A 24870-nucleotide genomic window follows, 5' to 3' on the forward strand; every position below is an offset into this window, starting at 1 on the left:
TAGAAAAGACCTAGAAGTACGTCTAGAAATTTTAGAAGACAAGGGGAAGGTAAAGCTACTGGAATTCAGCCTAGAAAAGAAATGAATGAAAATCTTAACAATTGTTTTCCAATATGCAAGATGCAGCAAAGAGAAAAAGTAATCTGAACATCATGGTTATGGTAGACAGAGGGAACCCCAATGAATTAGAAGTGTGTCCAAAAAGGTCTAAATGTAGTATCAAAACATATTTTTTTTCCCCACACAAAAGAATTATTGATTTTGGAGCAATTCATGCAATTCTTTGGTTGACTGGTTCTGGAATCTACACTGATAGCACACTGTAAGAATACAGAGGGCAAATAACTACCAGGAATGGTTCGGATGCAGCTCACCCTGCTCTGAGGCACAAGGGACAGTCTACACAAGGTTCTGAGTTGCACCCAGACCTTTGCTGAAGGTTTCTATGCCCATTTGTCTCCCTCTGCATCACTTTTGGTATAGACAAAATGTGGATAATGGTGCAAAACATTCAGAGCTTTATTGACAAAAAAGCCCTAAAGATTCTTGGTTAGGTGCTAAGAGGCAAGTAGCATATCAGTTGCAAGCCTACAGGAAAACTAAGTGCTGAAATAATCACCATCTCTGACAAGAGACATCTTTCCTTCTGCTAGGAAAGAAGAAAAGTAATGACAAAGATCTTTGTTAACATGAAATTACAGTCACCCTGCAATCCAACCTGTCTCGGTAATGTGTTGCATTCAGCAACTTGCAGATTTAAAGTAAACAGAGAGGAGAAAGGCACATTCCAGCACAAAGCTGAGGCTCCGTCGAGCAAGAACTGAACACACACACTTGTTCTCTGCTTCTGCGAGCGGTGCATACCGTTCTGGGACAAGGACACGGAGGCATCTTAATGTTCAGGCAATTCTGAGCTTTCAGACGAAGCAGAAAAAAAAAGAAGCTGCTGACACCACTGATCCTACTACACAGAAATAGCCCTGATTTCCTCAACATTAAAACAATCCCCTTCAACCACATAATTCCATTTAGTGCTATTTTCTTCTTGTATTTCTTTACTATATGCAAAAACCTTCTGTTTAAATTCCTCACGTTACCAAGCCTCCCATATATCTCAACTGACCAAACTACTAAGATTTATCACTCAAGTAAGAAGTGCTGAACCCTTTAAGGTATACACGCATTTCACTTCTGAGGGGAAGAGGCTCAGACTCCTAACATATGGCATAAAACCACTATTTCTTTGAAACTAACCTTTCACAATTCAACAAAGTTATCAGCAATAGGTATTCAACCAAATTCCCAAATGCATTTGCACCCTCAGAGAGCGGAGCCCACGTGGCATTGCAGCCGAACACACTGCCACATTTCCTGCCCTAACGAGGATCCACTGTCATCGAACAAAGTGTACTGGAAGAGCTATGCTAGGAATTTTTTTGTCAAGATTAATAAACACGAAATATCAGGTACATCATCATTTTCATAAAATTTCCAGAAACCATTAACGAAAGCAGTGCACTGAGATGAACTCAACCTTAAAAAAAATAAATAATAATTTGCATTCTCATAATTCGATTTTAGATCTAAACCGTCATGGAAAGCCATACAAAAGTTTCTCCAAAGTATAATGAAAGAAATTATCATGCTTTTCAGGCACAGTGAGATTTAAAAAATGTAGGTTTTATTTTAACTGATAAAAGAACAAGCAGAGAAAAATAAGTGCCCGCTTTCCAGACTGTCAGACATAGTTACGACAGAAGCCCCATTAACAAAATTCCCTTGTGTATGACTCATTTTTACTTGTCACTTATAAAAAGAAATAAGAACAATTTAGATTTTATGTACCTTTAATTATTATCTTCCAAGAAAAAGCCATTGGCTGACAATAGCAAAACAAATTAATGTTTTATATTAACGTACATAATGGAGCACTCCGTAGTGAGGCTGTACATACCTATCATAAGCCTAAAAACCAAGGACATGAAAACAGAAGGTAACCAGCAGCACACATCCTATGCGTTTCTATAAAATGTAACAAGGTTCAAAAAAGGACTTTAAAAAATCAGTTTAATTTGGTAACACAAAGAATACAGTATTTTGGTATCAATTATGTGACAAAATGACAAAGCCAGGGTTTTGTAGGTACTTAATACATTAATGTTCCTTATTGTGTTAGCATTTTATTTTATTTTTACAGATTCCTAAGGCTGTTTTTAAGCCTAGAATAATACTGCTGAGTATAGAATAAGTTATAACATCCCTAAAATTCACTGTAAATTATAGATATGCACTTCCAACATTACTGAATTTTACCATAGTTATTATCTGGCAGAATAGCAAGAGCAGAAGCTTACCCTACACATATGATGAGCTAGATAGGAGTTATTTGCAGTACCAGTAAATGAACTCTAACTGCCTCAGTTCCCTCCTCTTAGTTCTTTCTCCTTTGCAAACATTACAAGGGCTAAGTGACTCCAGACATCTTCAGGGGAATTTCCCACTTACCTGGGTGGTCAAACTATTCCTAGTATTAGTTTAAAGGAATTGAGGTAAGTATCTTGATCATTTGAAATTCAGTATTAGCTACTATTAAAGCATTTTAAAAGATAGGACATATTAGTTTACAGATGAGCACAAATATGCAAGTTAATTTGTTTTACACCAAGACATCCTGTATCTACAGCATGATCTTTCACACAGTAAACCAAAAACTCACTTAAAAAACATGCTCTGTAAGTAATGCTTATACTCTCTAAATGCCTCACAAGGAAGATAAAATTTACACGGCATCAATATAATCAACTGAATTTCACTAAGGGAGTAAACTTTGTTCTCCATACTAAATAAATATAAAACTTAACAATTGAAGTATAAAAATTTCCTAAATAGAAACTGCACAAATAAAAAAAAAAGTACCGAAGTATTAGAAATTGATTTTACTTGATTTCATTTAGCTACTTTAATACTTAGATTTATAAGCAAAACCATATACCTGAAATAATCATACTATTAAGTACGTGAATACGGATGAACAACAATATTTCAAGCATGACAGGCTTCTTGCAATTATGATTACCTTACAAGAGAAGCAACTAATAATACATGCAATATTTGCTAATAAATTTCACTTTTAGTTGTAGAAACAGATTTTAGCTAAAATCCCATAAATTTGTACAGTTTCACGAAACTGAAACTAGTTTTCAACCACTTTTTCCTTCTTATAATCACTAACTAAAAAAATCTTCTGATTTGATTCTACCATGTTTTCACACTCTTACTTTTCCAGTCCAAAGAACTGAAAGAGATGCTGTTGTTGCCACACAGAGCTAACATTTATGTTGCAGGAAAGCACAGATTTACCAAAGCATGTAATAAGGACTGCCAAGGTATGGAAAAGTGGAAGGCAGAGAGGCATTGTTAAAATTAACACATTTGGTACAGCACAGAAAATCAGAAAGCAAAATAACACAAAAGAAATGTAAATAAGAAAAATGGTTGTCCAGGTCAATGAGTACTCTGATCCAATGTACTTCGTTTGTGATCAGGATGATAAAATAAGCATAGGAAACAGTGATGAAAAAAAAACCCTATAGTTTATAGTTTGAGAGGCTATAAAAAGTAGTATCACAGAGCAGCATTTCTCAACTGTTTGGCCATGTTCCTAGGGAGCTCACAAGGTATGGGAAGTATTAGTACAGTCTAAAACAGCAACTCTTTCTCCGTGGGCTACCCTGTAAAAACAAGGAGTGACACACGCCATAGGACATCTTTGGTACCTTACATCACCTGGCAGGAAAGTGTCATGGCCTCGTGCCTCTGGGAATTAGAGGGAAGAAGTCCCCAGCCCCAGTGCAGAGCTGTCTGGCAGGCCTCAAACTAATCACTGACTGAACACAAATTAAATCTCCTTTTTGCTGTTCCTGCTACACTTCTCGAAAGACAAACAGGTCAATACACATTTATTATTTATGCACCTGAAGTTTATCCTAAGTGCAAGGAAGTTGCAGAAAGATTCGCTTCAGGACGAAGGACTGCATTTCTCAAAGAGGATAGTTAAGGAATTAGTTGAAACACGGCAATAGTAACACAAGTCTACTAACCCACAGTTATTACAAAACAAGGAATGTCTGATGAACTTTGGCACTATTACCTAAGAATGCAACAATATAAACCTCCACGCGGCAGCTCCTGCCTTTTCTGACCCAGTGCCAGGAGCACTCGCTGCACACCTGTACCCCAAAACACAAGAAGAACTACCCACCTTCCCATCCAAAATACAAAACAGACACACACACCCCAAATCACCCTGCAGTTTTCTTGGTGTCCTCCTCAAACGTCATGGAATTAATCTAGACATGTTGGAAAGCAAATTCACTTGAAGTGAACGACTACACTCAAGCTGTAGGAACTTGCAGGCCCAGTAAGAACAGGGCCTGGGATTTCTCAGCGTGTGGCCATCTCTAAACATAGTGTACGACCTACGTACCCCTTTAGAATAGCACGTGTGCTTGGGTTTGATTTGAAAATTGATCTGGGTGGAATAATCAGTTGCTTTTGTTTGTTTGTTTGTTGTTTTATTTTGTTTTAGACATCCATATGTGAAATAGTAAGTGACCGTTTTGGATCCACAGGAAAGAGTTGGCCCGTACTGCGCTAGGAGATGCCACAACCAAAGCCTGACTCATTCACCGATCCACAGTACAAAAAGAAAAAGCTCAGATGTGTGTAGTCTCAACAAACAAAGAGGAGGAAATACAGGTGGCTATGAACAGTTGGTATTTTTTAATAAGGTACCAAAACATAATGTGAATCGATTGTAAGTATACATAGGCACATTGCTATTTTGCATAGTGAGCAATGACTTTGGCTAAGTATTTGATTGTACTTTTTTAGTGTGTGATTGTACTTTTTACTGACTTCTCATCAACTTGATGGATTTTGAAGATCATTTGCTTACAACAATAACATGAAAATCTGGAAATACTAAATATCACAGTAGAAAAATCTCATACATCTCTCATATAGCAGAAAACTCCTAAGAAATATAATCATGTTGCAACTGAATAATAATCTTAATCTCAATAATCTTAAACTGCCACAGTTTTATGATCAGTTTGAGATTACTGTAGTATTTTTAGAAGAAATTGGTGGATGAGAAAATATGTAAGCATACATGAGTCCTTCTACCATCCCACTGACTAACGCGACAACTTACAGTAAAAATTAAGGGATTCAAAATAAGGGTTATAGCAGGTTATATAGGTTATATGTACTCAGTAAAGATAGCCTTCCCCATTGTGCATGCTTTTTCAAAACACATTTCTTAGATAATTTCAGTAAAGTCAGTGGGGTGCTTAGAAGATGTAAAAGTTGTTAGAACAAAGCCTCGATACCAATTCACATGGAAAACAGATTCTTACTGTAGTTCTGTGGAACAAGTTCTGGGTTCTTCGGTGTTTTGAGTTTAAAGGACACATCTCCAATAGTGACAGCATCACCTAAAAAATAAAACAGAGAGAGAAAAAAGCCTTGTATTTCCTAGAAACTTGCAAAGGGTAAAATATGTTTATATTAAGTTTACAACATAAACCTGCTATTGTAAGGCTGATTATGTATTCACAGAGCAGCCTCCAAAGTGTTTGAGAACTAATTAGGCTCTGCTGTCTCTTGATAGATCAGGTACACGTAGAATTTACATTCAATTAATGTTCCTCAGCTTTTCCCTTTAATTGTTATAACCATAACTTACTTTGTTGGGAGCTATGGAAGTCAAACTCGCCAAAGAACCCTCTTCCAGATACCATTGCTGACTTCTTTAAATGAAATCCTTGTCTGGCTCCAGAAATAGCACTGAGAAAAACTTCTAGGGATGATAATTTTCTTGGGTATTCAGGCAGCCTGAAACGGTGTCTCTTGGAGGTACAAAACAATATATTCATACCAATGGGCCCTTCCTGCACTCCCTGACTACGCAGCTGTAGAATTTGGCACCTTTTCAGGGTCTGAGAGGTCTTGAGCATGTCTTGCTCTGGATTTCACTAGCACTAAAGTACCCGCCATTTTGTTTACTGGCCACTTACTAGGACCTGCCTGTCTTATCTGTCTTTCTGCACTGGCAGGCTCCAATTCAATCGCAAGGCATGCCCTGTGTACTTTCTCATGGAAATCAGAACTGAAATCTAGTTTGCAGCCAGGAAATGGGCGAGCACCAAGAAGGCAGTGGTCACACAGAAAAACATCACTACAGCCAAAACCCACGAGGCCAAGAAAATGAGCTGCAGAGTGGTAACAAACTCAAAGTTTTCATTTTTTTTTTTTTCAAGACCATCTGGGCCATGCAAACAAGTTCTGAAGCATTAAGACCACAAAGCTAAGATGACTCCAGAAAAAACGATGTTTTTGCCATTCCTGTTATTGGAGATAACGCCACCTTCACTGCCTAACAGGCACTGTAGTGAGGATGGAGGGGATTACAGTGACTGTGCTCTGGGTGCAGTTTTGCCACAGCACTCTGATTACACCACCTTTCCATGAACTGAGGCCAAGTTTTAGAACTGTTTATGCTTGTGTTTTTCTGAGAAACGGGACATAGGAAAGACGTAGCCCGTGAACAAGATCCAACTCCACAAATCCTTTTGTTATTTTGTCCGGCAGCATCCAAGAGGAGGCAGCTTCCAGTTGCCTGGGTCCAGCACTACCTAAGGAGTCGATGAGTTCAGAAGGCTAATGCTGGAAACAGAGAGGGTGATGCTGAAGAGGAAGCTTGTCCAAACCAACAGAGGCAACCAAAACTGCTGCCATGCATACGGTGGCTCTCCTTTCAATCACCAGTGACTATACTTGTGCACTCCAATGCAGTTCGTTACTGGTATACCCAGGTGTAACCACAGATCTCACAGGACTGAGAATTCATGCTCTGATGCTATCCACACCACCCATAGGAAACACTACACATGTAGGACTAGGTTCATACAGCCAGCGAGGCATCACCTACAGCAACAAACAGGAAGCCATGAAGAAAGCAATGCAGGTGACTTACTCCCAAATTTAAGTGCTCAACCATGCCCCTGAGACTGGGATTCGCAGCCAGACATATATGCCTGCAATTGGGTTTTTATGTAGCCCCCCCAAGCCCAAATACTTAGCCCACCATTTTTTTTTCTATAAAATATTGACAGCAGATGGCCTGTTGGTGGTTGTTCCCACATTTTATGCAATGATCCAGTGCTCAAATGGCTTTCCAGAAAGTGGGACACAACAGCAATGCTGCCATGTAAATGGCAGCCAAGGGTCCATCCCTGGTCCTAAGGCCAAGTGGCACCAAGCAGTCCCCACCCCTCTCCCTGCCTGGAGCAGGTTCTGTGAACTCTTACATATTTTAAATTAAATTAAATTTAACCCAGAGAGCTGCCAGAGAAAAAACACATCCACCACAGGTATTAAGAGACACTGTAGGCTTTGACACTCCCAGGGTTTCGTCCACTTCTCTTAAGTTTTAAACCAAGAAATACTATTTTACAGCACAGGCATCGCCTCCCATTCCCTTTCTTCTGCTGCAGCTCCATCCATTCCTTCGCACTGGGAAACAGCTGAAGGGTTTACCAAAATGCCTCCGAGTTGAGGAAAGCATCCTAGAGGCCCACTGCTTCCTGCAAAAAATTGACACCTCTCTCATTAGCTCAGCTCGGAAGAATTTTAACATTCTAAAAAGAGCAGGTTGCCTGAGATATCCTCAGGAAATTAGTGCCAGTTTATTTTCTCACCATTCCCCAGCCAACATGCAAGGAGACAAGAGTGTATGACTAATGAGCTTCTAGCTTGAATCACCTCAGCTCCAACTGTAAATACTCTTTCATGCATACGCAGCCTTCCAAAACACAGGCGGGACAAGATGCCAGATGCCAAAACAACAAGGTGTCAGACTGCTCTAATACACTGCAACGATGATATTGTCTACACAAGAGAGTTTTAATCACCTATTTTATTGGCACAGCCCTGAAAAGCCTTAGCTGCTTTCCTCTACTTAAAAAAAAATAATAAAAATTAATTAGGTCGAGGTGAAAAATGAAGAATTCATCTCTTCTGGTGGTATTTATGTCAGGCTATAAAATGCTAATCCCTGGCCAACATCTTCACGTTTCCAGAAATTCAGCAAGTATTCCAGCCATCAGTGGACCCTAGGTATTTTAGTGAAAATTGGGGTGGGAGGGAACTACAGGAAAGAGGTGGAGAGAGGTAAGCACACCAAATCCCTAACACTAAGTGTATTTGGCTTCTGACAGCTTTGTTGCTGGCTGGAGACAAACGTTGCCTCAAACTTGCATCTGTCCACAAAGCAAAAAATACTAACAGTGTTTAAGAGAACTTGAAGCAATAACGAACCAAGACAGCAGAGTCTCTCTTCTTAGCTAAATGAGCACAGGGGGGATTAGCCCACTAATCTTATCACACGCTTCCACCTGGGCTAGATTTTCTTGTCTCATTTGTTTCTTCTGTACTTATTCTGAAGTCTCACGTTTGGTTATTCCATTTCCACTGCGTTTCTGAACTCTTTGAGCAGAGATATCACCCCAGATAGGCTCTTCCCAATGTTTCACCAGCTGGCAAGGAACAGACAACAGCCTGCCTGGTAGAGCTGTGGTGTTACAATCAGCAAAATTCACAATTTGGGAACGTGTATCCCAAGCGATTCGTCTCTGCTGCAAATTATGGCACACCCTATAAATACTCCAGCCCAGCTCAAAAGCTCCTGCTGCACTGTTGTGGACAAAAGCTGTAGAGGTGAGGAGGTGACGATGTGCCCTGGTTTCTCATCTCCCACGCAGAAAATAGTAATCTTGGTCACCACGGTCTTTGGGGAAGACAGTGGAATACAAGCAGTGCCTGATGTACAAAGAGCCACGCCTGCTAAAACAAAGCAAAAATAAGCCAGAATCTAAAGGTAAGTGTGACATCCCATACAGCAGGTTGTCAACATAAAGACACAGCAGGTAGTTTAAGAGCAATATGGGTCAGCAATTGGGGGCACATAAATACAATGACCCAGTAACGGGACCTTGAGGAGACTCTTTGAATCAAGGAGATAGAAAAACAGCCTCAATACATGCAGTGACCTCTTTCTACTACGTGATAGGAGAGGTCTGCATTGCATCCCTCATGAAATGGGGACTAACGTGTATATGCAGCTAGCCAGAAACCGCAACACACTGAATTTGCTGTTCTCTCTTCTTCACAGCTGCATTTCAGGTAGGTAACAATATGAATACACACGTTTGCTTTTTCCCCATTAAAAAAGAAGTGTTCTTCAGGTGAATTCAGGCCTATTTCTTCCCCTCGGTCCACTGAAAGGGAAAGGCACCAGCCCTTGCTCCAAGCCCCCATGGCACAGAGGCAGCAGATGAAGGCTGGCCAAGCCCTTTGGCAGAGCATTGCTGCACAGACACTCCTTCTCCAGCATCTCCCACCAACAGCTCTGATACACAACAGGAGGACTCGATGGACCTCTCTTCTCACCCCCCACGGATGCTTTCATGTGACCATCCACCTGCGTGGAGCCTGCAAAAGCATATTAAAACCGGAAAGGTGCTAAGGCTCGCTAACATTAATTTCTACAGGACAAGATCACACTTACTAGAGAGAAATTCAATCTCTAAATTACATACAACTGTGTATTTTCAGGTCTTCATTTCACTATAATATGAAGAAAAAGAAGAAAAAACATAGCTTTCAGCTGGTACTTATCCAGCACATGTGCATAAGAGCACAGAAAAGGTTGTCTGCCCTCATCTTTGAGAAGTCAACTTTTTTTTAAGAAACAGAAACACTTTCAAATCATATTTGTACTCAACATTTCTGAATACTTTCTTCAGGAAGAAAAGCAGCCATGTCTACTCAACTGATTTCTCTCATTTCACGCTGGCTCTTGCTGGGCATCTTCATGGCTGCAAACGTCGTACCCAGTCACTGGGTAACATCAAAACTAATCCTGCATCTTGTGTGGGTACTGGCAGCCTCTGAAACACATCGGTGTCACAGACAGAAACACACTCCCTGCACTCACCAGGTTTGCTCCCGCACTTTTGTCACATACAGATGAGGTAGAGCTTACCTGCTGCCGCTGTGACACCACAGGCTGACAGCACTGAAATAGCTGGGAGTCTACACAGCAAAGCCCATCTCCAACTTAAGCAAAAAAAAAAACTCATTTAAGTCGCTTTTTTTTTTTTTCTGAACAAAATAATTGGTTTCTCCTTTATTTCTAAGAAAGCAAAATAATGACTTCAAACATAACATTTGAACATTACTCACTTTTTACCCAACATTTTTGTTAGACTTCCTAATTTTCTAATTTTTTGATTTTTCAATTACCTACTTTAGCCTAGTGGTCCTCTTTACTGAAGTAAGTTCAAAGTGTCACTAAAACAAAATCTTTGTGCTTACTCTAGGAAGCGATCCTTTTCCTCCATTTCTGTGTATTTTTTGAGGATCAACAACGTGAATGTGGAAACTTCTCTGACATCTAGCCCTGACAGAAGCTTACAATCATTTCTTAGCCTAGAGCTATTTCTCATTTGGGCCACCAGCATAACCTAAAGGCAGGGACACTGACAGTGCTCAGTTGCACAAGTTTTAAGATGTGAAATGAAAGTTTTAAATATGTTTAATGCAATGAGGATCTCACGAATGCTTGATATGCACATTTCAGAGTATGTCCTAGCAGTATGCTTGCCATGTCAAAGAAATGCTAAACTGTTCATTTCATCAGTTATCAAAAAAATCTTATAAATGCTGGTTGGCAGGGACTCTGAAGGTCAGCTTCTCCAGCTTCCTGCTCAACATCAGCTTACAACCAGACTGGGTCAGACCCACTTTGGCTCTGTCTGATGGAGTCTCAGAACCCTTCACGGATGGTGAGTCCACAACCCTTCCAGCTAACCTCCTGCCCTGCTGCACCACTCTCCTAGTGAAAAAGGTTTGTCCTCTTGCCCAGCCTGAACCTCCCAAGCCTCAATTTGCAAGCACTGCCTCTTGCTATATTATCCATCCCTATTAAATAGTTAGGTTTCATCTTTGTAATTATAACTGGAAGTTGCAAATAGTTTTCTCCTCCCTTAGGCTTCTCCATGTAAGACTAACAAACCCAGTCCGCTCAGCTTCTCCTCACCAGCAGGTGCTCTGAGCCCCTGACAACTTTGGTAATCCTCCAGCAGATTTCATCAGCTTTTCAGAATTTGCCTAGAATTAGGGAACCCACAACTGGACACAGGATTCCAGGTGTGCCTTCAAGCTATGGACTCTCCCTCGCGTTGCCCATTCTCCTCCTAACAAAGCCCTACCTGTAGTTTGCTTTATTCTCTATAAGAGTGAAGCATCAGGTCATATTCAACCACACGCCCACTGCAACCCCACGTCCTTTTCTGCAAAGCTGCTACTTAAGACCAGTGGCAGGACTTCACACTTCTTCTTAAACTTTTTCAGGTTTCTCTTGATCCAGTCCTCAAGTTTATCTCGGTCTTTCTGGACTCAAGATCCACAGCTTGTCATACAGGAAGGATTTTGTCCATGCATATTAAATGGTACTTCTTTAAAGTCCTCTTCTGTTGCCTCTCCTTATTCCTTGTGCCATTTTTGTATGATCCTTCATTGTGCTTTAGTTCATTGAGAGGCTCCCTGCTTGGCCAAGCATTTGCTGCTGAAAGACCAGATCCTCCTGCACTGCAGGATCATTTGCTCCTGAGCTGTCATTAAGGCTTCTTTAAAAAAGGCTCACCTCTCCCAGGCACCTGGTTGTTATCCAAGGGATTCTGCCTCCCAAATCTCCCAAATAAGCAAAAGTCCGCACTCCTCGAGTCCAGAATCCTAGTTCTGCTGCTTTGAGCTGTTTTGAAAAGTTCCTATTTACTGTAAAGGTAACAAATTAGACAACAGAGCCTTCAAAATTCACCATGGCATCTCCTACGCAACTATTTGGGAAGCCCCTGAGTTTGCCAAGCAGGTTCAGCTTCAGCCTTCTGGATTAAAGCAGGCAGGACCTGCAAAACACACTGACACGTACCTTGATTGTAACAGCTGCTAAACAGGAAAACTTGAATTTTGAACAACTGCCAAATATTAAAACTCAGAAGCTATTTACTGACATTTACTCATGAGAACTGTGAAAGCCTACCAAAGACCATGTGTACCCTGAAGGTTATCTGCTTGACAGCTCATCCCTTTTTTCCAGCTATATCAGTGAGTCTAATAAAAGACACATTTTTTTGCCACCAACCTTTCCTCTCTTAAATGTTAGAATAATTTTAAATAACTCAGGCATGACTCCACGGACAACTGGCTTTAAAAGCCCCTGTTTCCATTCGCTGCCTTCTCAGTTGTGATGGCACTGCAACCATTCATAAGGCCTTGCTGTAGTTTTGTGAATGAACAAGGTATTGCCAGAACCACACTCCCAGCTGTCAACATTTTGAACTCCAACAAGATAATGACCCAGGTAAAGTCAGAAAAGGGAAATGTGCGTGAACTTCCATCATCAACCACATCGTTTGGTTTTGGAAAGTGATAGACCTGGACAAAGCAAAATAATAATAAAAAACCTCCCATTCACAGTCTTCTTTCAGATGACAAATATTTACCACAATCACTTAGATTTGTATACTGACAATTAACATTACAGGACTTTGAAGTCTGATACAGTATTCACAATTGTCTGGGTTACATCCAGCAGACAAAACCTCCTGTATGTATTATTGACACCTTTTAGGCTTAAAACACAACTATGTGTGGTGGTGTTTTTTTTAATCTGTTAATTTCTCACCAAATTCAGCCTTTGTTTCCTCCAACGCCTTAAAACATCTCCGATATCGCCTACTTCATCAGATTTTTTTTGAAAGTTTTCTATTACATACAGATAGACAGATGAAAGTAATTAAATGCCAGTTAACTGAGGTCCAGAGAACTGCACTTTGCTCAGCTAAAAAATGTGTTTAAAATAATAATTAATCACAAACAACACTGTAGTCTGTAAGATCTTGATTTTTCTCCAGTCTTTTGGAAGGAAACATGAAACCTGCATTAAAAAAATGAATATTAGAGCAACAGCCTTCTGTGATATTTACTCTTATAAATCAGGTTTTCCTCATTAACTAAGTTGTGCAAGCCCAAACCCTTCCTAGCTACTCCAGTTACCCTTTGATCACCGTGTGCCTCAATGTTGCACTCTGAGATTTCTCTTTACCACTAAATAGCTCCAGCACTTCCCCAGGCACCAGCAAGCCAAATTTGCGTTGTCAAGACAGAGCTGAAAAGCTGAGCATGACTCCTTCACATACAACAGGACAAAACCAGATAACAGTTTCTCCCTTAAACTTAAAAAGTACCTTCACAGAGAGCAAATCAGACCTGGCAGGGATGTCAGATCCAAATTACTGTGCACGCAACAATTTGCTGTTTACCTGACTGTTAACAGCTTCCAGCCCTTTGAAAATATTTTATTTTTCAGGAGGGAAGAGACACGCAACCTTGACACTTGTTACAGCAGGACTCACAATTAGTGCAGCCCCACAGAAATAGCAGAAACATATATTGCATACAACACTTGACACCATCTTTTCAGATCCTCAGTAGTCTCAGAGGGCCAGCAGGGCTTACAAGAGGACATGCGAGCATCTTTAAAATAAAATGGGGAGAGAAAAAAAAGCACAAAAAGAAAATGAAGAATAGCAATCCTAACATCAAGGCCTCAAACCACTATGATGACTGAGGTGTCTCAGCACCTGAGACAGCAAATAGCTCTAATGTCACATCTTTCCCTGTCTCTAACTACAACACTGTCTAGAGCTTTGAGGCACGAGATTTAAATCCTCCTACCAAAACTCATTAATTGTAACTGGGAATACTTTTACTATTCATACACATATCCAGCATATTCATGAATATTGCTAAGTTACAGTCAGTTATGTCCCAAAACACTGAATTTTACCGTACTGTATGAAGTACCTATAGTAATACTGCATTTGCTACTGCTTTATTTCACTGAATTTCTCCTTGTTCACAACGTTAGTCATCCCAGTAATGGGGTGCAAGAAGCAAACACGTGTAAGAAATGAACTCAGGAAACTAATACACAAACTCAGGAAACAAAAGTGGAGGCAAATGGTGTGTAAGGGGTGTAACTAAGAGCTTTAGCGAGTGCCCGGCCACCAGAGCTGCCTCTCGGTGACTCTGTTTTGTCAACACACGGCCGCTCATCATCCCTCTATGTTTAGCAGTTTTGATGCTTTTGGCTTTCATCCCAAAAAGTCCCAGCCACCCGTGGCATATGTCCCTGCTTCCGACACCCAGCCCAGCTCCTCACAGGGCCGTCACCTGTCTCGGAGGGCACCAGAGGATACCCAGGGCAGCCCAGGGCAGCCTTCACGTCATGGAGCGAGCTCAAGGTCAACCCCAGCGCTGTGACCAGCGTTTTTGGGAATCCTCTTCCAGAAACTCATACATGCGTATGCCTTGGGAGCAACGACAGCAGCTTTGCCTTCGTGGCGTGCCAAAGCCCGAAGACACAGGCATGGGATGCACTGAACCTCTGCAGTACACAACTCATAGCAGGGGCTCCTCCTGCTCTCCTCCTGCTTCTCCAGGGGTGAGAGATACTAAAGGAGAAGCTACGGAGAGCCTCAGCCCGGCACCCAGCACCACAAGCCCCCAGCCCAACCCTCGGGGCTCCCCCGAGGGCTGGGGGCACACACACACACACACACCCCCGGCTAAACCCGGGGCAGGGGGCTGCGGGGGCAGCATTACCTGAGCCGTGCAGCGCCCGCAGCTCCGGGCGGCCGGGCCGCGGCGCCAGCAGCTGCCGCAGGAGCAGGCGGACCCTGCGCGCTGCGGGGGCCCCGGCCCCGCCGCCCAGGCACAGCAGCTGCCGCTGCATGGCCGAGGGCAGGCAGCCGGGCCCGGGCAGGGAAAGAGGGGAAGGAGGGGAAGGGAAGAAGGGGAAGGGAAGGGGAGGGAAGCGCCGCAGCACAGCGCCCCGCCGGAAACTACAGCCGGGCTCAGCGGCGGCCGGGGACGGCGTTGGGGCGAGCCTGCAGCGGGGCAAGAGGGGAGGTGGGGGGCTGCGAGCGGCTTGTCCCGTCCCTTCAAGTCCTCCCAGGTCTTGGGGGGGTCCCCCTGAGCCTCTTCTTCTCCAGGCTGAGCAGCCCCAGCTCTCCTGGCCGCTGCTTGAATGCGAAATGCAATCGCTTCTCCGCGTCCCTTAGGAAAGGGAGGGCTGCTCCCCTCAAAGCAGAGTCCCAAACCCTGCTGGGTGGGCTACACAGCTGCACCGAAATGCAGACATACACCCTAGCAAACACTGCACGGGGCTACTCGTAGAGAGAACTTAATCTGCTATGTCTCCTTTAAGCAGTTAACCATGCCCCACAGCTTCACAAAGAAACAGTTCAAAGTTTGAAGCTTTTAAGTAGGAAAGGCAGGAATTTATCAATGTGAAGCAAGGCATTAAAAAAAAAAAAAAAAAAAAGAGGTATTGATGTATCAGATGGCAGGTTAAGTTTTTTTTCAGAAAGGATGCTTGGAGTGGTAGCTATGAGAAAGACATGATTTTTATATGAAGTGTCTGAAGTCTGTAAAACACTTAATAAAGGTTTAAAACACCCTGGAAAACAACATATGGGGAGCAGCTCCTACCATAAATTTACATGTAAAAGGTATTTTCTAATTTCTCAGATTCTGTCACAGCTTGCTAAATTCATGTGCCCTGCTGTCCCCTCTTCAATACATTGGAAAAAAATAATTTTTTGTCACTCGTGAAGAATTTAAACCAACACTGAAGTTCCTCTGGTGTGATATTTTACACACAGTGTTCAGATATGAGACTTATAAAGGTAATGGTATGACAATACAGTTCAAAATTTTCACATTTTAACTAATGTTGCTGGTCTTGAATATATTGAAAAGTATTTTGTTAAAGACTGAAACTTCCATTAGGTCCAAAATGTCAAAAAAAAAATGGTTTAGGACTAGTTTCAAAGAAAATCCACTAGACTTGGATCTTAGCACTAGTAAGAAGATAAATAAAGAGCTTAACTGAAGATCAAAGCCAGTCAAGTCACCATCTTTGTTACCTGTACTTCATTTTTTTGGTATCTCAGTATCCACAGGGCTGGGAGAAGTTTCCTCCAATAAATTTCCCATTTCGTGCCTCTTTTAAGCATTGAACAATTATCCCAAAGGACAACTGCTAAAGAGGAAGTTAATCATCTATTTAAACATAGGCAATTTAGACTTCTAAGCCCCAAAAAAGATGTTCTGAGTTATGAATATATGCGATATGCATATTGCATATATGATCATATGTATTTTTGCATATGATCATATAACGAGCCTATATGCATTTCTGCATATGATCATATAACAAGACTATATGAATTTCTGCAGCTCAGCATTAGGTGCTCTAAACATTTCAAAGCTGTGAGATTTAGTGATCTTTAGTGCTTCACGTTGGCTGCCATGCTGATTGGGTGTAAATTCTATTCTGAGTACCTAATATAGGTCTGTGAACCTGCTTTCTGGATCTAAGGCAGAGTAAAATAAATCGAAACATCCTTTTTATGGATATTGCCCTAATTTCTTGAAAAGTCAAATCATGAATGCAGGAGGCTAAAGATAGCATCTGGAGTTCTGCATCTGCTTCTGGGCCCCCAAAATAGGAGAGACCTGGACATGCTGTAGAGAGCCCTGTGAAGGGCCACCCTGATGAGGAAGGGCCTGGAGCACGTCTCCTGTGAGCAGAGGCCAGGAGAGCTGGGACTGCTCAGCCTGGAGAAGAGGAGGCTCAGGGGGATCTCCCCAGGGCTGGGAATCCCCGCAGGGAGGGGGCAAAGAGGCCGCAGCCAGGCTCTGTTCAGGGGTGCCCAGCGCCAGGCCAGGGGCAGTGGGCACCAAGGGGCAGGCAGGAGGCTCCCTCTGAGCACCAGGCAGCACTTCTGTGCTGGGCAGGCGGCTGAGCACTGGGCACCTCCAGAGGTCCCTTCCAACCTTAGCCATTCTGTGTTTCTGAGATAGGCTAAGCAAGAGTCAAGTAGAATGCCAATGAGGTGCAATAACAATAGAATAATTTATGAAAATATATTTGCACTCTAGGATATTTAATTAGAAGATTACATTGATTCTCTGTCATATTTATAGAATAATAAATGGTAGTAATTGCAACAAGTATCCAAGCAATTAAATACATAACCTGAATACCAAATAGATTTTATGCTATACTAGAAATAAAGACAGTTTTCAAAATCTTGTACAGATTCACAGTAATTTCACACAGTAAAAGAAAGCCTTTTTCTGCCTCTATGTGTGTATATATGTATATATATACCTGTCAAGCTAAATGCTTTAAATTTCAGTCATTTCTGAGTCATGTATCTATAAAATGTTTTGCTTTTTAAAGTATTATCTTAAAATTCTAAATTAGTCAGCTTTTCCAAAACTTCAAATTCAGCCTTATGTGCAGCCTCAAACTTTCCATTTGCAGCAAAAGTAAAGCATATTTACCGACTGTCAAACCATTGCTGGGAAAGTTGTAATGGAAATGTTGTTATCTCTGTGCATAATTATGAGCATGGACATTTTATTGAATGTATACATGCATATACACATGTATGCAAGCAATTAGATGCACAACTTGAATTTTGCATTGTTTTTGCTATATTATCAGTTGTTACACCAGTGAACATTTTAGTATGATTTAATAATGTGAGTGTTTAGAACCTACTTTGTCCTATTCTACGTAGCTATACAATATTACATTATTGCTTGAATATGGCATCTGCTTCCCTTGCTAACCATAACTGAGGGCTGTGTGCGTGCATACATGATTTACATACATGGTACTTACTCACTCCTCTCTATTGAAAGCATCATTCGAGAAGTAGTTCAGTCTTGTCATGAAGTGGAAGGATTTAGCAGTCTGCATCTGGTGTGTTTGGGAAGGCTTTCAGAGATGATTTACAACACTGGTAACAAACAGCTATTTCATATTTTCGTTCCCTAGCCTAACAGCATTCTTATTCGGAACGTGAAGTTTCTTAACAAAAATACTTTTCCTTTGATTAAACCGAAAAGAACTTATTCCAAGGGATGAGAGCTCAGAAGGCATCTCTGAGTTGACAGCTTCCAGACTCATCTCTGTAGTAGCTGTCATCTACTTCGGTGCATAGCTCTAGCTGCAAGACAAAATTAGACACAGGTGCAGACTAGCAAGAACAATGCACCATCTTTGCCTACTTACAGTCAGTTCTCCTACACAACAGCATAGAAGACAGCTGAGATGAAATCCTGGTTTTAATCTAAAGTTTGTAGGAAATATTCTCTTGAGTGCAGTGAGGCCTGAATTTCACCCAAGTGTTACGGTTGAACTAAAATAATAAGTCAGTCTTCATTTACTGTTAAATTTGTGTCTAGAGGGTAGGTCTAATGTTAAACTCCTTTGAAACTATGTCCAGACGGTGTGAAGAGGCAAAGAAGGAAGAACTCACACAATTCACCAGTGTTGTGGGTTCCATCTGGTGATTCTACAGAGGACAAGCCCTAGAGACAGACCTTGCTTACCGATAATTTTCATTCCTGAGATCAAGAGATTACTTTTATATCTCTTTTTAGTCAGGCAAAATTAGTTTTCTTCACTTAAAATGTGTAGTTGTTTTCCCAAGCTATCTGTAATCATTGCTGGCTTGCTTTAGATGCAGAGAGAGTCCAGCTTGTTTTCTTCTGGTTTATGTCAGTTGTGAACAAATTTAAGTACAGATTTCCATGAAGCCACTTTAATTTACAATAATGAAAGTCTCTCTAATACCAGAAGGTGCTTCTCTTATATGGAAGCAATTTGGAACAACATAAATCAAATCAAAATGGAAATGCACAGCTGTTCCTTTGTTGACGGAACCCTAAATTTGTCCCCTGTTTTAATCTAAGTTGATTTTGAGAATAGACCAACAAATAAGATACTAAGTTTCTAATGTAAACTGTTTTCTTGTCTCCTGATTTTTGCCAAACTGGCTTTCATTAACAATTTCTTTCTGTACATCTCTTGGTTATTAGAATATCAACCTTTTTCTTCTGCACAGCTATAAAATAGGCAAGATTCAAAGCTAGGTTTTGTACTACAAATGGTGTTTATAATAGATTTTCCACCCTAGACGAGTGTATAATTACCGCCTCTTCAGTTAAGGGTTGAAAGGTTTTTGTTCTTTGTTTGTATGACATCTTTCAAGAAATTAACATTCACTCCATTAGCTTTCTTAGTATGTGTTCAGAACCCTCCCTCTGTGTTATATTATGCTGTTTGAACTGTTACACTGAACGAAAACAGCAAGTAAGGATAAGGTCATTATAGATTTTTATTTTTTTTGGTAAGAAGTAATGACATTCAGGTAAGGAGCTGCTTGCCATCTGATTGCTCACTAGAGCAGCTAAGGTTGACCTAGCAGCCTCAAGCTAGGAAGTACATATGGACTTGGAAGTACATTATGCTTAGAAGTACATTCCTTGAAGATCATTACTGCAGTCATAAAGCCTGCACATTTTTTTTTAAAAGCAATGTAGAATGTAAGAAAAGCAAATATTATGCAAAATACCACTGCATATTCACATCCATATATGTGTTACAATATACATGTAAATGCTTGGAGTATGAAGGCCCTAAGTGATGGCATCTGTAATTTCTTATGCCCAACTCCATCTGTTTTCAGTAGTTTGTAACGCCACCATTCTTTAATAATTTGGGCAGAAGTTTCTCATGCTGAATTTCAGCCTGAGGCTGAAGACTTCTTTTGAAAACTTGAACAAAAATAGCTTAGCCACTTTTCAGAAAAGAAAAAAAAAAAAAAAAAAAAAAAAAAGTATTTTGCTCAATAGTGGCTGTAACCCCTATATGCCTGGGAAGGCTACACAACTCAGCAGCCACATCCCATGAGGGAAATGTGTACTACCTTTTCTGGTTCTGTTGAAGGGTGAAGGGAGACTAGGGAAGAATAAAACCTCCATCCTGCCTGATAAAACTGCATATGGTTTTACCCACATGAAGCTATTTCTTGCACCAGAAGCTTTGCTATTTCTCTGCTTTAGAACCAGGGCTGGAATTCTGCTCAGGGAGTCATTCAGAAAGCTGCTGCTTGATGACCCCAATTTTTACTGAATCCTGAATTTCTGAAAACTGGTTTTGCCCCTCTTATTTCTCCTTCAAAACCAGGGAGTGCTGCAGACAAAGAGGCTCTGATGTGCTTTTGGTGGTCTTCCTCCTCCTTTCCATAGGCTGGGGAAGCAGAGGGGTAAGGAGCCAAGCCTGAAGGGATGGTTAAAATGAGGTGAGTTGAGCACAAGGAGCTCAAATGGGAAGGGGGGCACTACTAGAAGATGTCACATCCATGTAGACTGAGAGCAGAAGTCATGAAGGATGAGGTTAAGACGAACTGAAAGCACCATGACCATTATGTTTTGCAAGTCCTGGGCAACACTAGAGCTCCCTGTATTCTGCTGCTGACAGAAACAGTGGAGAGATCCACCAAAGATAGACTGTCTGCTTCACTCATGCTGTTACTTTGAGTAGTAGGGGGATCTGTGCTATTTTGCCTATGCAGTATTGGGACTCTGGGGTGGGAGAGTTGTTTCTGTTTCATATCCATAGTTGTTTAACTGTAGAAAAATGAAAAACACTCTGTTAAACTAAAATAGCAGGTTAGTAATTTCATAACTGTGTGAAGTCTGATGTTCAGGAATTAAATGAAAAAAAAAAATGAGTTTATCCAGTGTTCTTAATGTGGCTCCTTTGCATTAACACATCACCTTTAATTATATGCTTACAGACCTTTTTCTTTCCCAACAGCAGTTCTGCCTCACTCAGTGTGCATGATGAACCTGTGGTGGGTATGAATAAAGGTTGTACAGCAAAGGAAACAATTGGCTATTTAGGATTTATGTTCCACCTGTTAGGAAACTTTGAAAACCTGTGGACATGGCAGAAACACTAGAGAATTGTTAACATGTGTTTATGTATAAAGGGAGGCACGTTGTTTTTAGGCCATAAGGCCAGGCACTGAGGGAAAAGTAATAAACAGAATGGGGAACACGCATCAGTTTACAGTCAGAGGTCCCACAGAAGGGATTCAGAGGAAAATGACGATCAGAGAACCCTGGACCATGTGCATCATCCCCAAAGGAATCCCAGAAGTTGCTTCCGAAATGGTGACGGTGGTGGAGATGATGACGAATACCTTTTAGTGTCAGTACCAAAATACTCTGTAATTTGCCAGGGTGCCATCATGCCTAAAGGAGCCCTGCTGTGACTCGTGACTGAGCGATGAGGCAAGCGGAGGAGTAGCCATACGTGCAATGTGCAATATCGCGGGCATTGCTCTGCAACAAATGGAGCAGGCTGCCTAAGGGCAAGGCTGTGCATTAGCATATGGGATGCTGGATTTACAAGGTCTTACCGACTGCAGCCTAGTGTCTGAGCTACAATTATGTGTTGATACTGCAGTTATAAGTGCTGTTTAAATATATATAACATTGCCTAAGCCTTTACCATGGGTATACTCAGGCCTGTTCAGACATTAACATAGGGTAATGCACAGACTTCATCATTTACCCATGTGCAGCATAAATTTTTAAGTTTTTCTTTTGGTGGTAGTTGCAGCTATGGAGCAAATTTTTTGCTGATATATAGGATTTAAGCATATTCTTAGATTATTGAAGCTAAGCTGCTGATGACATGAAAACTTTAATTTAGATGATTAGGAACTATGATTTCATTGTCCTCACAGATATCCATATCCTGATAAAGTCTAGCATGCATTAACAACGTGCATATGGGAGCTGATGGGGTTAGTGAGTATTTAGCATAGCACTAAGATGAGAAAAGACAAAGTCCCCTTCAAGAAGAGAGAGAAGGAAAAAACACACATCAAGATCCTCTCTCTCCTGCTGGAGAGCAACACAGGCAGTGACTACTTCCATTTAGGGAACTCACGAATGCGTGTTTTAATCACCAGTGTGGGTTATCAGATCATTTGTGGCTTACTCTGTTTAGCTGTACTTGCACAAAACATATGTTCATTAGCAAAGATTTCCAGTGTCCTTCCTTGTGTCCTTCATGTTGTCTTGAGTCCATAAAACAACTTTTGTAACAGCATGCTGCCAACACTGATTTAAAATATCAGCTAAATAAATGTCACTGCTTTGTATTTAGTATTTTATTTTATTACTACAACTGTAACAAAAAGTGGATTAGTCAGGCGGATGGGTAGTAGCTTGGTAAAATGTGGTAGTTCCCTCACAATCCCATGTACCCATACCCTAAAGCTTTTCCTAAGCCCACAGCTCAAAGGTAGCCACAAACTATTGATAGAGCTGTCACATTAAGAGCTAAGCAAAATATTTCATCCAAAATTACCTGAAATAAATCTTTATCCATTTTCATATTGAAGTGATAGATTGCCTTTTTTTTTTTTTTTAAAGTTATAAACACCTTGGCTTTTCCCAACATTTATGTCTTGATAGATTGCATTTTGCTATCTCCAGAATATTGCACAGAATAATCTGCAAAGGGTCACAGACAACATGTGCTGGTGAGATAACATCATCAAGCAAAATGCCAAAGTTCCCGAAGACAGGATTAATCTTACTCCCATATAATTCAGCGTTGTCCCTGTTCTGTTCAGGCTAATTCCATGCATCACAAAGGTTATTTAAATGTACAGCAATTCTGAGGCAATCTCACAAGCTCGTGTTTGCTGTTAACGAACAAAACTTAACTTTTACTCTGGCTGCGGAACTTGCAACATTAGTTTGGTAGGGCCTGGAGCCATTTGTGGGGGTTACACAATCCCAAAAGATGAAAATAGTTGTTGCCTCATTCCTGAACCTTTGAGCTCTCTGCAGGCACTACTTTCACACACATAAAAAAAAATCATCAACCTGGCTGGCTGACCACAGGGTAGAGCTGCGAGTGCCACACAGTGTGAGATTTAGCCCAGAATGAGGTGAGCACCCAACTGTGCCACACCAGTATCCTAAATCCTCACTGAAAGGAGCTGCCAGTGAATACCCTGCTGGCATATGTTCTGGGTCCATACAACAGTAATCAGCTGCCTGAATCCTCAATCTTGTCAAAGTAAAAAAACTGCACAAAATTGTGCCTTCTGTGCTGTCATCTGTGGGAAAAACCGTTCTGGCCTGCACATCACGACTGCATTAGCATTGCATGAACACCAAATGAAAACCTTCACAGACTGTGCATTCACACAAGTGCAGGTATAAAACAGATCAAAGTGCAGGTATAAAACAGATCAAAGTGCAGGTATAAAAGTGACCTGGTCTGAGATTTGAAATCCCACACAGAGTTGTATTGATATAATCTCTTGGTTTTCATATAAATTAAGACAAAGGAGATGACTATTTTTCCAGGAATTTTAAAATGAAAATTGTAAGTGAAAATGAAAATGAAAATTGAAATGAAAACCTGTATTTTAAGAATAAACTAAAAATCTTTAAGAATTAAAAAATAAACAAAAAAAAAAAAAAAAAAAAAACAAGCAAACAAACAAACAAAAAAAAAACTGTCATGAGGCCATGGTGGGATTTTCTTTCTAAAAGCAAAGACCTTAAACATGTTTGATAATTTATCTCTCATAAAGGCTGTATCTGAAGTGATGTACAATCTTATTTCTCCAAACAAGATTATTTCACACAGATCCTAGAATTCTCTTAGTATTTGCAGTAATACAGCATTGTCTTCTACAAACCAGACAAAGACAAACCTTACACAATTTGGTTGTTGTTTTAGCTATTTGTTTTCCTTCTTGGTTATGTTCAGATGAAACAGTTTAAATTGGAAATTAGAAACATTAACTGCACCAAGTGAGAATAGCTTCCAAAAGAAAAGGCAGGAAATAATACAAAAATCTCATTCTTTTTAGGTCAACCAGAGTTTCGGTGTGTGAATATGCAACTTGCTTTCACCTGCTGTCTTCGATGTACGGTAGCTAACTATATAATTTTATCAGACAGTCTGGGAAGATACAATTTTATGACAAGTGAAAGAGATGTGAAAATGGTAATTACGAGGAGATTAAAGTAATGCAGTACAAGTTGAGCTCATACCTTCAGAGCTGTATTTTTTCTTTCTTTTTTAAGTGGCTGTAGGATTTTTTCTTTTTGAAACAAGCACTTTTAAAGCCCCCAGTGGAGCCCCCTAAACAACAAAAGATCTCCATTTTCTCTGAATATGTTTTCAGAATTGAAATATGGTATCTCTCTGCGTTGGAAGGAGCAACCCAGCCCATCTCGACTTTCACTTGCTGTCCTGAACAACGGCCTTTTGCTGTCCTAATATCTTAAATGGATTAATGTTCTAAGGATGCTTAAACGGGATTGTGGAGCTTTCATTCATGCTCAGGACACTATTATTCATTCATCGTTCCTTCCTCAGTGTTCACCATCCGTTTGGGCTGAAGGTCAGTTTAAGGACTTGCCCTAAGCCTTACATTAATTCCTACATTTATTTTCTTAACTTCATAATATGTTAAAGGAGTTCAAGAGCACTGCAAAGCATGTCAGATGCGGTTTTGTCTTCAAAAGCTTGGAATTCAAGGGCTTAACCCAGTTTGCATACAACTAGTCAGTCATACTTTGATTTCAAAGACTAAGTAGTTATTCCTGTGGGTAGACATTAGCAGAATAGGTCCATGCAGCACAATAAATGAGTTCATGGGAGGAAAGATTTGTTTTGCAAGATCTGAGTGTACTTGGCCTCGACATACATTGCACAAGGAGCATCTGACAGCCCAGCCTGTTGCACGGTGTTGTATGGAAGGAGGTAGTACT

The 24870-nt window shown here is 40.8% G+C and overlaps 1 protein-coding gene across 1 annotated transcript in view; it reads right to left on the reverse strand.

The window, feature by feature from the left end:
- The window catches only part of VWA8 (von Willebrand factor A domain containing 8), a 192823-nt gene extending 177863 nt beyond the window's left edge, over nt 1-14960 (reverse strand). Inside the window, exons 1-2 of the mRNA XM_032186011.1 lie at nt 14794-14960; nt 5421-5498 (exon numbers count right to left, since the gene is read on the reverse strand). Of these exons, the coding sequence (XP_032041902.1) occupies nt 5421-5498; nt 14794-14923 (208 nt within the window). The 5' untranslated portion in view covers nt 14924-14960. The remainder of the gene's footprint in view (nt 1-5420; nt 5499-14793) is intronic.
- Nucleotides 14961-24870: the final 9910 nt, after the last annotated feature.

Source organism: Aythya fuligula, chromosome 1 (assembly GCF_009819795.1).
Source record: "Aythya fuligula isolate bAytFul2 chromosome 1, bAytFul2.pri, whole genome shotgun sequence".
Classification (NCBI taxonomy): domain Eukaryota; kingdom Metazoa; phylum Chordata; class Aves; order Anseriformes; family Anatidae; genus Aythya; species Aythya fuligula.